The 13,885-nt window shown below is 33.9% G+C and overlaps 2 protein-coding genes and 1 long non-coding RNA gene across 7 annotated transcripts; 1 reads left to right on the top strand and 2 right to left on the bottom strand.

The window, feature by feature from the left end:
• Positions 497-4,227, bottom strand: LOC18595924 (mitochondrial arginine transporter BAC2). Of its 5 annotated transcripts, none has more exons than XM_018123471.1 (3): positions 3,402-4,227; positions 2,852-3,261; positions 497-1,521 (listed from the first exon to the last, which is right to left on the bottom strand). In XM_018123471.1, exons 2-3 carry the CDS (start codon positions 3,083-3,085, stop codon positions 808-810), a joined length of 948 nt encoding a protein of 315 aa, XP_017978960.1. In that variant the 5' UTR covers positions 3,086-3,261; positions 3,402-4,227; the 3' UTR covers positions 497-807. The 5 variants fall into 5 exon arrangements, with proteins under 5 accessions (XP_017978960.1, XP_007024156.2, XP_017978959.1 ...); XM_007024094.2 differs by having other exon boundaries at positions 3,420-4,227; XM_018123470.1 differs by having other exon boundaries at positions 2,852-4,227.
• Positions 6,546-9,425, top strand: LOC18595923. Its single transcript, XM_018122607.1, has 2 exons — positions 6,546-6,973; positions 8,909-9,425. Exons 1-2 carry the CDS (start codon positions 6,680-6,682, stop codon positions 9,095-9,097), a joined length of 483 nt encoding a protein of 160 aa, XP_017978096.1. The 5' UTR covers positions 6,546-6,679; the 3' UTR covers positions 9,098-9,425.
• Positions 10,105-11,473, bottom strand: LOC18595922. The gene is made up of 4 exons (XR_001928293.1): positions 11,221-11,473; positions 11,025-11,080; positions 10,510-10,551; positions 10,105-10,398 (listed from the first exon to the last, which is right to left on the bottom strand). It is a non-coding gene; the product is annotated as an uncharacterized LOC18595922 (long non-coding RNA).

The raw sequence follows: 13,885 nt of genomic DNA, 5'->3' as shown, positions 1-13,885 counted from the left end.
AGTGAACTCAAATTTGATGATGTTAACAAATGAGTAGTGAATGTGATAAATTGATAAGATGGAGCATGTCCAGGTTGGTATATAAAAATATGAATAAGGATAAGATGTTTGCAGTCAAAGATGGCGGTGCTTCCTGAGGTAGTAGCACAAAATATAGCGGATGGATCCCTGTTGGACCGTTTCTGGAAGGAGACAGGTTCCTATTGATGTGGCACAAATGATGCGAGGGAGTGTGAGAGGTGCATGTGGGTTCAGTAATTTTTAACGTGTGTTAGGCCATTATATGCTCTAGGGTAGATGAGCTGCGGGCTCGATGACGCCAAGGCAAATGGACTGAATTGCTATGCACTGGGTGATCGAGCTAGATGGTGCAGAAGCAAAGGACAGAAGCTAGTGGAATGTGTATAATGCATTGAGCAAGGTCCTTATTGTTTATTGTTGGACATAGAATCTGTTTCTCCATTGTATCTGATTATATAATGCCGATGGAATAATGTAGAATAAGTTGGTTAATTAATCTCATGGCTTTTCCCATAGAGGTACTTTATTTCTCGTTGCACAATGTCTTAAACCTGATCGGGTCAATGCTTGTCTAGACTTTGAAGTTGCGGTCTTCCCAGCTGCTGACAGCGAAGACAGAATAACTTCAATTTTTTCAATTGTTTCTCCTTTTAGAAACATTTATGTCCAGGATCTAGCAGTCCTTCAATATCATGTCATATTATACCCGAATCTTAGCCTGCTCTTATAAGCTATAAATAAATTGTTATTGAATTACCATTACATGGTCTATATCTTTGATCCTCTTTAAGTATTGTCCAGATTATTCTCGATTGTGTTCTCTGTCTGAATGTTTCCATTGTTGAATAAACACCTCAATGTAATCTCGTAAGCAGAAAATATAGCCCCATTCACTACAAAAGCTCTAGCAACAGCAGTTCCCAGTCCTCGCCATAGGACGCCAAATCCCTCTTGTTTTACACTTTTCTGGAGGCAATCAATGATACCATTGTACTTTTGTGGAGAGGATGGTGACTGAGCCTGCAGTCTGGTCTTTACAACATCTAAGGGATAGCAGCAAATCCAGCTAGCAACCCCTGCTAAACCTCCCGCTATCAGCATTGTTCTCAGGCTTTCTTGGCCACTCTTTCTGCACCCTGGATGAAGCTGTTCTCGCATATACTCATACGTCCAAAAGTAGAAGCCATGAGCAGGTGCATCTCTAAGGGCAGTGATGGTAAAACCGCGGTATAGTCCCCTTAAGCCTTCTGTTTTCAGTATGCTTTTAGCAACAGTAACTGGCCCTGTAAGGGCTCTTGGCAATTGGAGAGTTGGATAACTGGTATTCTGCAATTGGAGGCGGATTTTTACTAGTTCTACTGGAGAGAGCATTATGCTCTGTAGGGCCCCAGTTCCAACTCCTGCCAGAGCAACACCTTTGTAGGCAGGAGGGTCAGTGGATGAAACAGATGAGTCAAATGCTCGTGAAAGAATAGCATATATCTGGAAAACCATAGCATTCTGCAATGTGCAAATCCTTCTGTCAGCACGGAAACAAAAGAAAAATGCAAAATCAAAATGAGATCCAATTGTCAAAAATTATTGAAGAACTGCACGCTTGTGAGGTCACCCTTCCAGGGCTGTGCAACCTGAGCTTAATGGTACGTTTGAGCAGTCCAATATACACTCAAAGGACCTATATTTTGAATGTCCATAATGCACATTGTTGCATGCATGATAACTTAGATAAAATTACTGCAAACCAAGCAAGAATGTGCCTGTAATATCTTTCCAGTTTTCTCTTATATCGAATGGCTAAGCATTGCAGGTAAACAAGGTATAAAATAGCTTCCTAAAATGAACTTTAACCTCACCTTTCTAAACTCTTTAATGGGAGCAGCAGGGCACAAGCACCCATCGGGGAATGCTATCATTGCCGTTGAAGTTGACCTAGGTGATTTTAAGATGATTTAGAGTGGAAAACTTTCATCTGTGAATTCTTTTCTGTTCTCTCTCTTTCTTTTTTTTTTTTTGGGTTGATCAAATAGGACTCTGTTCCTGAGTGATTACTTGCAGAGATCAGTTCTTGTGGGCAAAGCAACTCTTTTTCTTAGAGAAAGGAAGGTACCACTTAATAGATGATATCTACCTTACTATAATAAAAATATAGGATCAGGAGCAAGGAATGGGTTACGGAGGAAAGAAGGTAAGGCCAGGTCTCAGCAAAATCAAAATCCTTATTAAAAAGAAAAAAAAGAATACGGCCAAATTCCTATCATAAATTTTGAGCAGGATGTACATCCTAATACATATGCGTGACTGGAAAACATCATTCAGGAAAAGAAAAGGAAGATTATCAGATATTGTCACATTGATAAGCTAGAGGCACCATATCAGGCCAAATTCCTGGACAATGGCTTTACCAAATATATACATTAAAAAAAAAAGAAAACCAAGTCACCATCCCCCTTTTTAATAGAATGTGATTAATACCAAAAAGCAATGTGACACCAGTGAAAGCAACAAAATCTCTAATAAGCCAAAATACTTTTCCAAAGCACCAGCTTCAATAAACATATAAAACCAGGAAATATTGGGGAACCAAACAAGATTGATGAGTTCACTTGGATAACAACAATTCATCAGCAAGCTCCTGATAAGGTTCTAAGAACCCCCCATGTGATCCACTTAAATGCACTTTTGAACAAATTTTACTGCAGTAAGATATCTTAAACTCAAAGCATAAAAAAATTCACACCTAACTTGTGATCCACATAAACAAAACCTTAGATTGAAAAAATTGATTGAACCACCGGGACATAATTATTAAATGAACAGATGAGAAAGGAACCTGAAAGGTGACTGATGCCAATGGTGCACCCATGCCTCTATAGAGTGCACCAGGTCCTTCCGTCGCGACAACCCGGCGCAGGATGCTGAGGGCGGAACCTGAATTTGAGCTTTGTTGCCGGATCCTGAGGGTGTCGAGTGGGTAACCAGAGATGATGCCAGCCATGCCACCAAACCCTCCAGCCACAAATTCTCTTCCCCAGCTACTTGCAAGAAACTCTGGCCAGAAGTCCATTATGCTCCAAATCTCATTCTCCAGACACAACAGAAATATGAAGGTTTCTTGTTTTTGTCCGAAACTCCCAACTCTGTCTCTGTTTCCTTCTTTTATACACAAGCAGCATGAACAGGACAGCTGTAGTCTTTTTTTCTTGCACGGCTCTGAATCCTCTCCCTCCTTCCCTGCTCAAACTAGAAACAGATTTTTATCCTTCCTTCCTTAAGAAAAAGCTTATCAAGGCTCTCTAAGCTTGAGAGATCAAAGAACATGCCTAGGTAACAACTTAACATACAAAGAATATAGACTTTCTAGACATAAAAAGGCGATATACCTTAAGAACCTTTGATACCTTAAAAAGCTCTATCTGTAATCTGTCCCTCAACCTTTTATCTGATTTCTTGCAAATGAAAAATGAAAATAAAAACCAAAGTTCTCTGTCTCCCTGTCTCTTATCTTTCCCAGACTTGATAAAACTGGAGTTCCTTTTCTTTGTAAACAAGGAAAACAAAAAATGACCTGATAATCCTAATGGTGCATCTCACTTCCTACACAATCTTTTAGTTTCTTCCCTTCCAAAGAGGAGAGAAAAAGCAACACCAAGAAAGAAAGAAAGAAAGAAAAACAAAAGACTCGAGAACCGAAGTCTGCAGAGACCAAGTTTTCCTTGTTTGTATACTCTTACAAAAATAGGAGCACCGAAACAAATGTCACCGGTTGCTATTTTGTTGGTAGTGTCCAGGAGGAGGAAACGGCCAACTTCCTCTTTTCAGGTCCCCATTAGCAGCTTCCCACGTGGCCAAACAAGGTTTCTGCACGTGAACTTGCCCCCTTGGTCCTTGGGTGCTTTTGGCTTTGGGTTAGTGTTCACTTCCTCATCCCAATGAAAATTGGTTTCAGTGGAGGAATGACACAACCCAATTTTTGCCCAGATGATTGCTGATCTTTATTTATATAGGTCTTCGGTGTTGATAATTGATAAATGGATAGACTATCGGCCAATTTAAAATTGGGTCATGCAAATCCAGTTGCCTGCGCTGTATACAAGGTATAATCAACCAATGATTTTGATATGATGAATCACCTAGGAATTGCATGGAAAGGATGACCATAAGGTGAGGTTGTTGCAACTTGCAAGCAGTTTGTACACGATTGTTAGGGGAGGAAGGATGACTTAAGCTCCATTTGTTGGAGGAGATTTCATGATTGGATGTGGAAGGGAGGCCACCCACTGAAAAAACTATCAGAAGTGGGCCACGTTAGAAAGAGCGCCATGTTGAAAAACGTGTGACAAATACAAGGAACTGTCTCAGGATGTTGCTTGGTTCTCAACTAGTTCTGGATTTTGCCCTTAGAACTGGTGGAGCCTGCAATGCAGGAGTTGATGACTTTGCAGCAGGGCAAAGTTTCCTCAAAACTTCTGCTGACTGCTAAATGCCTTGGTCACGAGAGAAAGAAAGATGAAACACAACCCAGTGCTTCTACTTTATAAGATCACGAATCTCCTTGGTCGAGTGCTTTTTTGGAATTCTTAAGCATCTGTCTCATAGCATTATACTGTAGAATTAAATAAAGCATGTGATGCAATCAAATCGGACAAGTTATAGCCACATACCATATCCAAACTTTCTTATTATTATTATTATTTTGTAGTAAAATAAAAAACATAGAGCTATATCATATTTATTCAAAGAGCATGGTTAATAAACATAGTAACCATACCATATTCAACTAATTTTCATTTTATGAATAATTTCTTATTGTCACACTCGTCCATAAATATCAAAGATAAATGCTTCATTGTACGATCATTATCATTTAAGATTGAAATAATATTTTAAAAAGATTTTGAATTATTAAAAATATTTAAATAAACTTTCTTTTATTAGGTTTTATCAGATTTTTATACTTGAGTCAAATACATCTTTATGGCAGCTATTGAGTGACAAATTCTTCAAAATGTCATTTATTATTTTTTATAGTATATGATACTGATGTGAAATATTAAAATGTTACGTAATCATATCAACATGCAAGAGTGGAGACTCCTTATAGGATGGGGGCCATTGTCTCCTAAAATATAAAAAATTTTTTAAACAAATTTAAACTTTTTAAATTTTTTTATAAATTTTCTTAATGGCCTCCTAAAATAATGTTTTATTTAATAATTAATGTAAATAAAGAATAAAAAAATAATTTTATTTACTTGATTCAATTTTAGAGTTTTTTTGTTTTTTTTTTCAATTTATATTATTTATTTATCTCTATTTTATTATTTATTTATATGTTCTAAATCTCTATATATTTTTTTTCACAAATTTCTACGAACTATCAATCATGTTCTTTTTTTTTCTTTTTTATTATGTCATATGTTGATTCTATCTTCTACTTGTCATGTTTTTTTTTTTTGTTATGTAGATTTTATTTTCTATAATTTTAATTTTTTTTTAAAAATAAATTATTATATAATTTTCAAATATAAATTACAGTGTTTCACTGTTGTTTTGAATTTCATCAATATATCATTTTTTATTCAATATAACCAATGCATTCTGACATGTATATTGTAAAATTTAAGTAACAACGATATACATACAAATTAATAAAATGAAATGATTATATTTCTTTCAATATAATTTTATTTATTATATATTTTTAATGACCTTCAAAATAATTATTTATTTAATAATTATTTTTATTCCTCAAACTGTTTAATAAAATTAAAGTCATTATGGTGAGCATATTGCTAGTTAAGCCCAAAAAATAAATTCAAAACTAATATGTTAAGCTTATCAAATTTTAAAAACAAATAAAAGTGAGCTTAGTAATCTAAACTAATTAAGTTTTAATATAAATATAAACATATCATAACATATTATATCTTAACAGTCTAACATAACACCCTATTATAACAAATTATATTTCAATAGTTCAACTCAATAACCCAATATGTTCATTAGCAATTTAAGAAGTAAATAGAAAATAAAAGGAGAGCTAGATTACACAAAGTAAAGAGACAATTCATTTGAGTTTGAAAAATTGTTTTCACTTTCCACTCTTGCGCATAGAGAGTGAGAGATACTCTTTTCATAATTTCATTTAATCATATCAATATATGACACCGTTATTACTATTAATACACATTTTTTGTATGTATAATATTTTATAAATTTTATTTAATTTTTTAATTAAATGATAATTGAATTATATAAAGAATTTTTTTTATTGTTTAGTATCCCTTTTTGTTTGACATCCCTTTTAAAAATGTTCTAGTTATGCTCCCGTCAATATGTTACGTCAGCATAACAGATATAAAATAAAAATATAATTTTACCTACAATAAAAAATAAAATTTATTTAAATTTTTTACATAATTCTGCAAAACCGAACAATGTTTATCATCCTGTAATCCTTTTGAATTCCACAATCCAAGGTGAATGATCAATGGGCTTCTTATTGGGTCTAAACTCTAAATCCCAAAACCCAACGTATCTCCCATTCATATTCGTACCCCGAACTCGTTTTCCTTCACAATAAATTCAACAAAACCTTGAAAAAAACTAGAAAAGAGTGAGACAGAAAAATAACAGAGATAAGAGCGGCAACACTGTGATGGCGTTGCTAACAACAGCTACACTGACTAAACTCCCTTTGATTCTTTCCTCATCGTTTCCGTCTTCCAATAGTTCTACTTCGACTTCGACTTCGACTTCAAGCTCTTGTATTAAATTTCAACATCAGACACATAATTTTCGCTCTTTATATCTCGGGCCGTCGCCTGCTTTTCGTCGAAATCCGATAACGATAATTCCTCGTACGAGCTACAACGTAGGGAAGAGACATGTTGTTTGCATGGCTCCCGAGGAAGAGAAAATGACTCGCCGCTCTCCTCTCGATTTCCCCATTGTAAGTCTTATCAAAATCTCTCTCTCTCTCTCTCTCTCTCTTCTTTGTTTCTTTAAAACTTTTTTTGAGTAAGGCGTTTTCTTTTGTTATTTGGTAATCGGTGCTGAATGATGTGAGGACAGTTAAGGTTTTCTGGGTTTCTGCTGAAGTGAAATTTTTTTATTGCAAAAGTTGGAAAATTTTTTAAATGGAGGTTTTTACGGTTCGTATGCTAAATTATGCTTGAAAAATTTCACTGAATTTAGGAATTTTTAGTTAGATATATATATATATATATATATATATATTTAGNGATATATATATATATATATATATATATATTTGTTAATATTCTTTTTTTGAAAGTGGGTACTTTGATTTTTTTTAAGAAGAAGACATTGGTGTCTTTTAGTAGCAATAAAATAGCTAGGGTCCCTGGTTTTTAAGGCCAAATTGTATACCTAAGTTGAGGAACTAATGTCCAATTAAAAGGTCTTAGAAGTTGGGCCTTACTTTGATCATAAGAATTTTTATATTATGAGCTCTTCAAACAATTGTGAAGCCTGATGCTGAACCCTCAATGTCTCATAGGTTGACGGACAGTTTGAAATGTACTAATTTCATGGTGTTTTTTTGTAAACATATATAGAATTTTTATCATATTTGGCACTATGTGAGGTTAGATAGGTATGCTTGAGAATTCAATGCAGAGGCCACTTAATGTGTTGGACACCTTCATCTTTGTTATAATGGAGGGTGCAATGCAATAGCTATGTTTCTATTTTTGTTCATGACAGTGGTTTGCTATCTTTGGTGCATGTTCCAACATGTTAGCCAATGATTGTAAGTATAATGTTTTGCATTTCTTATACCCTTTGTGGTCATTAATAATCTAAGATCTTCTTTTTCATTTTCTTGCATTGAATTCATAATGTCAATCTGTTGCCTCATCATTGTTGAGTTATGCTGATTCAATGACGGTTATGTAGTTTCATACATTTAAGATGCATTCTCTAGCTTATGCATTGCTGAAGGAGTTAAATATTACATGACAACAAATTATGTAATGATTGTGCACTGAGAGCTTGTGTGATTGCTCAATGCTCAATCACAAAGTAAAAAGGTAACTGTGGCATGCCAGTCAATGGTATGGCTGTTTAGGACTTGCCTAAAAAATGCCTGTGTCTGGTTCATTGTCCAGACTCCAAATCTTAAGTTTAACAGGTATAAAATCATTCAAGATCTCCTTTATAGAGGTTTGTTGCATATTTTCATTATTGTAAGCATAGGAAAACTGAAAAGGCATAAATTCTAGAGCTTCTTCGTTATCTTTATCTCACCTTGGTTTACTTTATGGTGTGGAGCTTGTTGTGGAACGTTGGCAAATCTTGAAGATCACTGAGCACATTGCTTATACAGTGAAGGTGCTAAAAAATCTTGCCAACTGATAGCTAGGTTTTTCACTTCCCTTACTCCATATCCATTGGGACCAACACTGGAATCATTAGTTACTTGTGCCTCTTGGATAGGACCAAAGGACTCAGACAAATTGAAGACTAGCTATATTGCACTATGGTTGGTCTATATCTCTTTTGTTGTTAGTTTATAGCAACATATTGGCAGGGTTTTAAAATACGACACATGATATTGTTTAGAGATAGGCTGTCAGGAAACTTGTGTAATGACTTGGAACTAGGGGCAAATACAAATGTCTAGGCCTGCTATATTTTGGAAATGAGAAGTATAATTGTAACATAACCATCACGAGGTAGAGCCCTTTAATTGGGATTCCCTATGCTTTCCTCTTTCTGAAATTTCTAATCAAATTAATGTGCTGTTTTGATGCACTTTATAAGTATGCATTTCATGTTCTACAGACAGTTTTAGTTGCGTTTAGGCATTTTATTCACCTGTACAGTTTCTGATTATCTTGTATGCATTGGTTTGATGTGGAAGGAATGGGAGAGGCCCAAACCTGGGCGAAGACCTGATATTTTTCCCCAATTCAGCCCAATGAAAACACCATTACCTATACCAATGCCAGCTGATCCTCCCGAGGAAGAAGAGGAAGAGGAAGAAAAGAAAGAGGAAGAAGAAGAAGACCCTGAAAAGGTGGAAGAACCCGAAAACCCAGAGAAACAATAATGGAGAAATTCAAGTTCCTTGATCACCTCAAAATTTTGCTTTGACACTATATAAGTTGGTACTGCCTATATCCACGCATATAGACGCTGATGCAGAAGGCTAAGTGGACTATTGATGCAGCTCAAACTATGATGTTGTTTTGCCGTTCTCGGGTTGATAAATGCACTTTGAAAATTTTGGGTTGTATGATTCTGTAGCCAGTTTTGTTAGATAAAGAACATTAGATATGGTTTCTGTTTTAGTGGTATAAATTTTTAATGTTTGTTAATTCTTTTCATTCTTCACAATTTGGCTCTCTGAATGTGTGAAACTGCTATTCTCTGTGTTCGATCCCGAGGCTTTTACCAAATTTAATTATATAGTTCACACCTAAAAATGCTTCTGATCATTTTTGAAGACAACTAGTGGAACAAAGTTGACCCGACGATGGACAATGGTTGGAGTACCGTGGAAAGGATTCAACGTTTTCCGACAAAATGATTTAAGGTATTTAAACATAGGTAGACAAGAAATTCAATTTTTCAGTTAACAGTGAATGAGCCATGACATTTAGCATCATTAGTCATGGAATTATTCTCCAAAATACATGGCACTCTTAATACCAAAGAAAGTTTGATCAATTCACCATTCTTGTTCATTTAATAGATTGAATTGAAAGCAAGTGAGCTAAATACCCACGTGACAGTTTCACATTTCATCATTGATAAATAAGCACCAGGAAAAAGCCAATTGCTAACCATATTTGAAGTACCACATATATATATATATATGCTACTTGTCGTATGTGACCAAATTGTAATGTTATTGAAATTAAAGTCTTAACTACCATCAACAATAAAATCAGCACCTATCAAGATGCAAATCCACCATGCAAGAACTAGGAAAAGGCAAGGACAGATTGTACTGGGTGCTAAAGGAATCGAAATGTCCAATATAATTATTGGACAAACCAAAGCCAAATCCAGGCATTAGCAAACCACAATTAAAGAAAATTTTAACACACAGACTAAAGCACAACGGTAGAACTTAAATTTATTTAAGCTTGACATAATGACATTGAACACAAGGTTTTGTAGCAAATTCAGCATGAAACTAGACCATCAAATCATCGCAATAGATCTCTAGACATCACACAAAAACAAACGATATGCCATCATAATGTAAGTTGGAATCATAACACAAGACTCAATATTATCTATTTCAGTTTGGGTTCTAGACACTCATTTCTTCCCACTCTTCTTCAGCCCAGAACCACCAAATGACCCCTTTTGTTGTGCCTTTGCTCTCAGCTCTTTAAGTGCCTGCTCACCACAAATAATATATCAGATCGGTGATTCACGGAACATCCTTACAAAGTAAAAGGTGCTAAAGGGAAACACCAAAATGGATGAGTCACAAAGCCGATAACTCACCTTCTCTTCTTCCTTCTTTTTCTGAATGTTTGCCATATCGTGCTGCACAATAACAAATTAATTGGGATTAGGAAAATGCCTCCAAATTAAATTACTTTACCACCTAGATTCTTTGGGAAGATACAATCTCGGCACAGGAAAAAGTAGACCATGAATACATAGAATTTAATCTAAAAATCTTTGCATAATTCTGCCCCTAATACCAGCAAAATTAATTGAGTTTAATATTGAACAGATTGCAATTCACAATATACCAGCACAAGTTGCAGAAGTTAAACATGATTTGCTTTCAGTTCTAGATAGAAATTCTAGCAACTTTACTACTTTCAATACAATCAAACAAAATACAAATTTAAAAAACAGTGCCATGATATTAAGAGGAAACTAAATCTTGAGACAAGGTAATATATCAATCGAACCGACAAAAAATATTATAATAATCCGCGATATGCAAAGATCTTTTTCTTTTGTTTTACATAATAGATCGATTCAAACAATATAAATAATAGTAATACCTCGTCGTATTCTTTCTTATCAGATTTGGGTTGCTTCAAAGGCTTCAATTTGCCACCTAAAAAAGCCCCAGAAAAACACAAAAAGAAAATAAAAACCTTCGGAAATAACGGGAACTAAAAAAGAAAGTTTTGTTGAAAATGTTGAAACATCGAAATTAGCAAAGCCAAGACTTTCTAATGAGGAAAAAGAGAGTACCTTGCTTGGACGACATGGTTGGGAGTCTAGGGTTAGGGTTTGCGTCCGAAATTCGAAGAGATCGGAAAAATTGGGGAGACACAGAAGAAATAAAAGCCCTAACCCTAACACACGCAATTATCGGGAATTTGGGGATCTCCTGAGGGCCCTTATAAATAGAGAAAGTAAATTTGCACGCGCTTAGCGCGTCATCAGTTGGCTGTCTCCAAAAAGAGAAGCCGCCTCCGCCCTCCGCTGACACTATTCTTTCGGGAAAAAAAAAAAAAGACAGTAAATTCCATTTTAAAAGTCATATTACTTTGATTATTTTTTCCCCAACAACTTTTTGTTATGGTCGTGATCGTAATTTGCTAGCTAACTGTTGTTAATTAATTAAAGCCTAATTATTCTTATAAATTGAAGCCCATGCCAAGCAATGGCTATAAATTAATATTTTGGAGACCCTAAAAAATTATTAATTGAGATATCATTTAATTGATAAATTAATAATTTATTAATTTATACATTAATTAACAAAAATTAATCTATCAAAATATTTTTTATTTTTTTTAAAACATTGAACTTAATACATGAATTGTGTATTATGATTGTATGAACATTACCTAATTATTGAATTATGAATTATCATTATTCATGATGAACAAATTATTGAGAATGTCATGGAAAATAATAAAGAGATACACTTAAAGCAATAATCACATTACATAATTGTTATGGAAGTTTTAAGACTTAAAATCAAAGGCAAATTTTTAAAAAGTTTTTGAATTATCCAAAAAAAATCAAAATTTTTATTTTTTAATTATGTTTAATCAAATCTTTGTATTTTTATTTTGGACTAATTAGACCTTTGTTAGATTAATTATTCTTTATATTTTGAAATGACAAAATTCATTGAACTTATAAAAGATCAAAGCTTTCACATCCCTAAACAATGTCAAGTAAGTTTGAAAAAGAAAAGAAATAAAAAAGGTTCTGAAAAATATATTCTGATCCATATCTATCAATACATGTTTTTCATGTATCGATATATATGGATAAGTATCGATAGATTCCAACATCTATCGGCACATGGTCTTTAGTAGAGTCAAAACTCAAAAAGTCAAATTTAATCTATCGATACATTCTCAATTGTATTAATAGAATTGAGATAGAAAGCTTACTGACTTAAAAGTATCAATACATTTTTCAAATATATCAATACGTTTTCAACAGAAGTGCTTACTGTTTCAAAAGTATCGATACATAGACATATGTAATGATACATTTTAAACAAAATGTCAAAACCTTCACAAACAAGTTCAAATGTATCAATACATCTCGACTGGACTTCAAAAATAAAAGGCAATGTATTGATACATACACATATGTATCCATGCAATGTGATTATTGGAGCCTTGAATGAAGAGAAAAAAACTATTTTCACATTAAATGCACTCTCAACTACCCCTAAAGCGTAATTATAAATACAAGCCTTTTCAGCATTTATGAAGATTAGAAGACTTGAAAACATTAGCCAAGTTACATTTAAACCCATTGTGCTCTTCTTAAATTCAAAAAGTCTTCTAGTCAAGCATTTTTTAAGTTCTTATCTAATCATTTAACCACTATACCAAATTTTTTATTTAGCCTTTAAAAGGCTTATTTACTGTACTTATATTCCTTTCATTGTCAGGTTTAAGTGGTAATACCTGTCGTAACGTGCGGGTCCGGAAACCCGACCGCCAGACGCGAGTGAAAATTCTAAAACTAAGAGTCGTCACCAATCTTTTTTACTAGGTGTGATTGACCACCTATTGACTCGATTCTAATTGACAGAGTTTTAATTAGATTTAAGCTCGCCGAAAGAATCTTAAACTGGCCTACATTTTTCGAGATCTACGTTCGGGAGTACGGTTAAGCCCGGAGAAGGATTAGCACCCCTGGAACGCTCGTTCCATGAACAGTACCATTTTTAGATTATTCTATTAGGCTTTATTTTTTTGAGTTCATTTTATTTCCTTAGCTATTATTCACTTATTTTATCTCCAATTTTATTAAATTATTTTTATTTGATTCTAAAATGGAATGCAAATGTGAAGCATGATGAAATGCATGGTATGAGATAAAAGATGTCGGACGAATAACCTTTTATCGAGGACGTTCTCTCAAATCCGCCCATCATACTGGTGGGATCCGAGGTGTTCTCTCACCTAAGGAATTATCCGAGAAATTCGCCTTCGCAAATTCGATGAATAAATCCAATCATCGGGGTTATCGTATGTTTTTTTTTTAAAAAATATTTTCGTGCATAATGAACCTAATATGAGCGAAAGCCTTCTATTAAAGATATTTTTCGAGCCCTCCCATCATACTGGTGGGACCCGATGACATCTTCTCACCTAGGAAACTTTTCAAGAAATACCCGCTTTTAGCAAGATCCTCGGAAGATCCCATCATTGGGGCTTAACTCATAAATAAAAATTTTTATATGCAATGATATGCAATATATATATATATATATATATATATGCTATGCTAATGCAATTAACTATTTTTGTTATTATTATTATTTAATTTATTTTTTATACTATTTTTTTATATTTCTTTATTATTATTATATTTTTTCGTAAGCAATCTTTTATTTGAACCTAATGTCTAATATATCTATATTTTAATTCATTTTTCC

This window comes from Theobroma cacao, chromosome 6 (assembly GCF_000208745.1).
Source record: "Theobroma cacao cultivar B97-61/B2 chromosome 6, Criollo_cocoa_genome_V2, whole genome shotgun sequence".
In the NCBI taxonomy this organism is placed as follows: domain Eukaryota; kingdom Viridiplantae; phylum Streptophyta; class Magnoliopsida; order Malvales; family Malvaceae; genus Theobroma; species Theobroma cacao.
The sequence above is the reverse complement of the archived record's forward strand: the minus strand, read 5'-3'. Positions and strand labels throughout refer to the sequence as shown.

What these genes read in the sequence shown, in the direction of transcription:
- LOC18595923 (XM_018122607.1), top strand. Translation starts at nt 6,680, where the DNA reads ATGGCGTTGCTAACAACAGCTACACTGACTAAACTCCCTTTGATTCTT. An exon ending in CTCCTCTCGATTTCCCCATT is followed by an intron (nt 6,974 to 8,908) that starts GTAAGTCTTATC and finishes TTGATGTGGAAG; the next exon opens with GAATGGGAGAGGCCCAAACC.
- LOC18595924 (XM_018123470.1), bottom strand. Translation starts at nt 3,085, where the DNA reads ATGGACTTCTGGCCAGAGTTTCTTGCAAGTAGCTGGGGAAGAGAATTT. An exon ending in TGGCATCAGTCACCTTTCAG is followed by an intron (nt 1,522 to 2,851) that starts GTTCCTTTCTCA and finishes TGCACATTGCAG; the next exon opens with AATGCTATGGTTTTCCAGAT.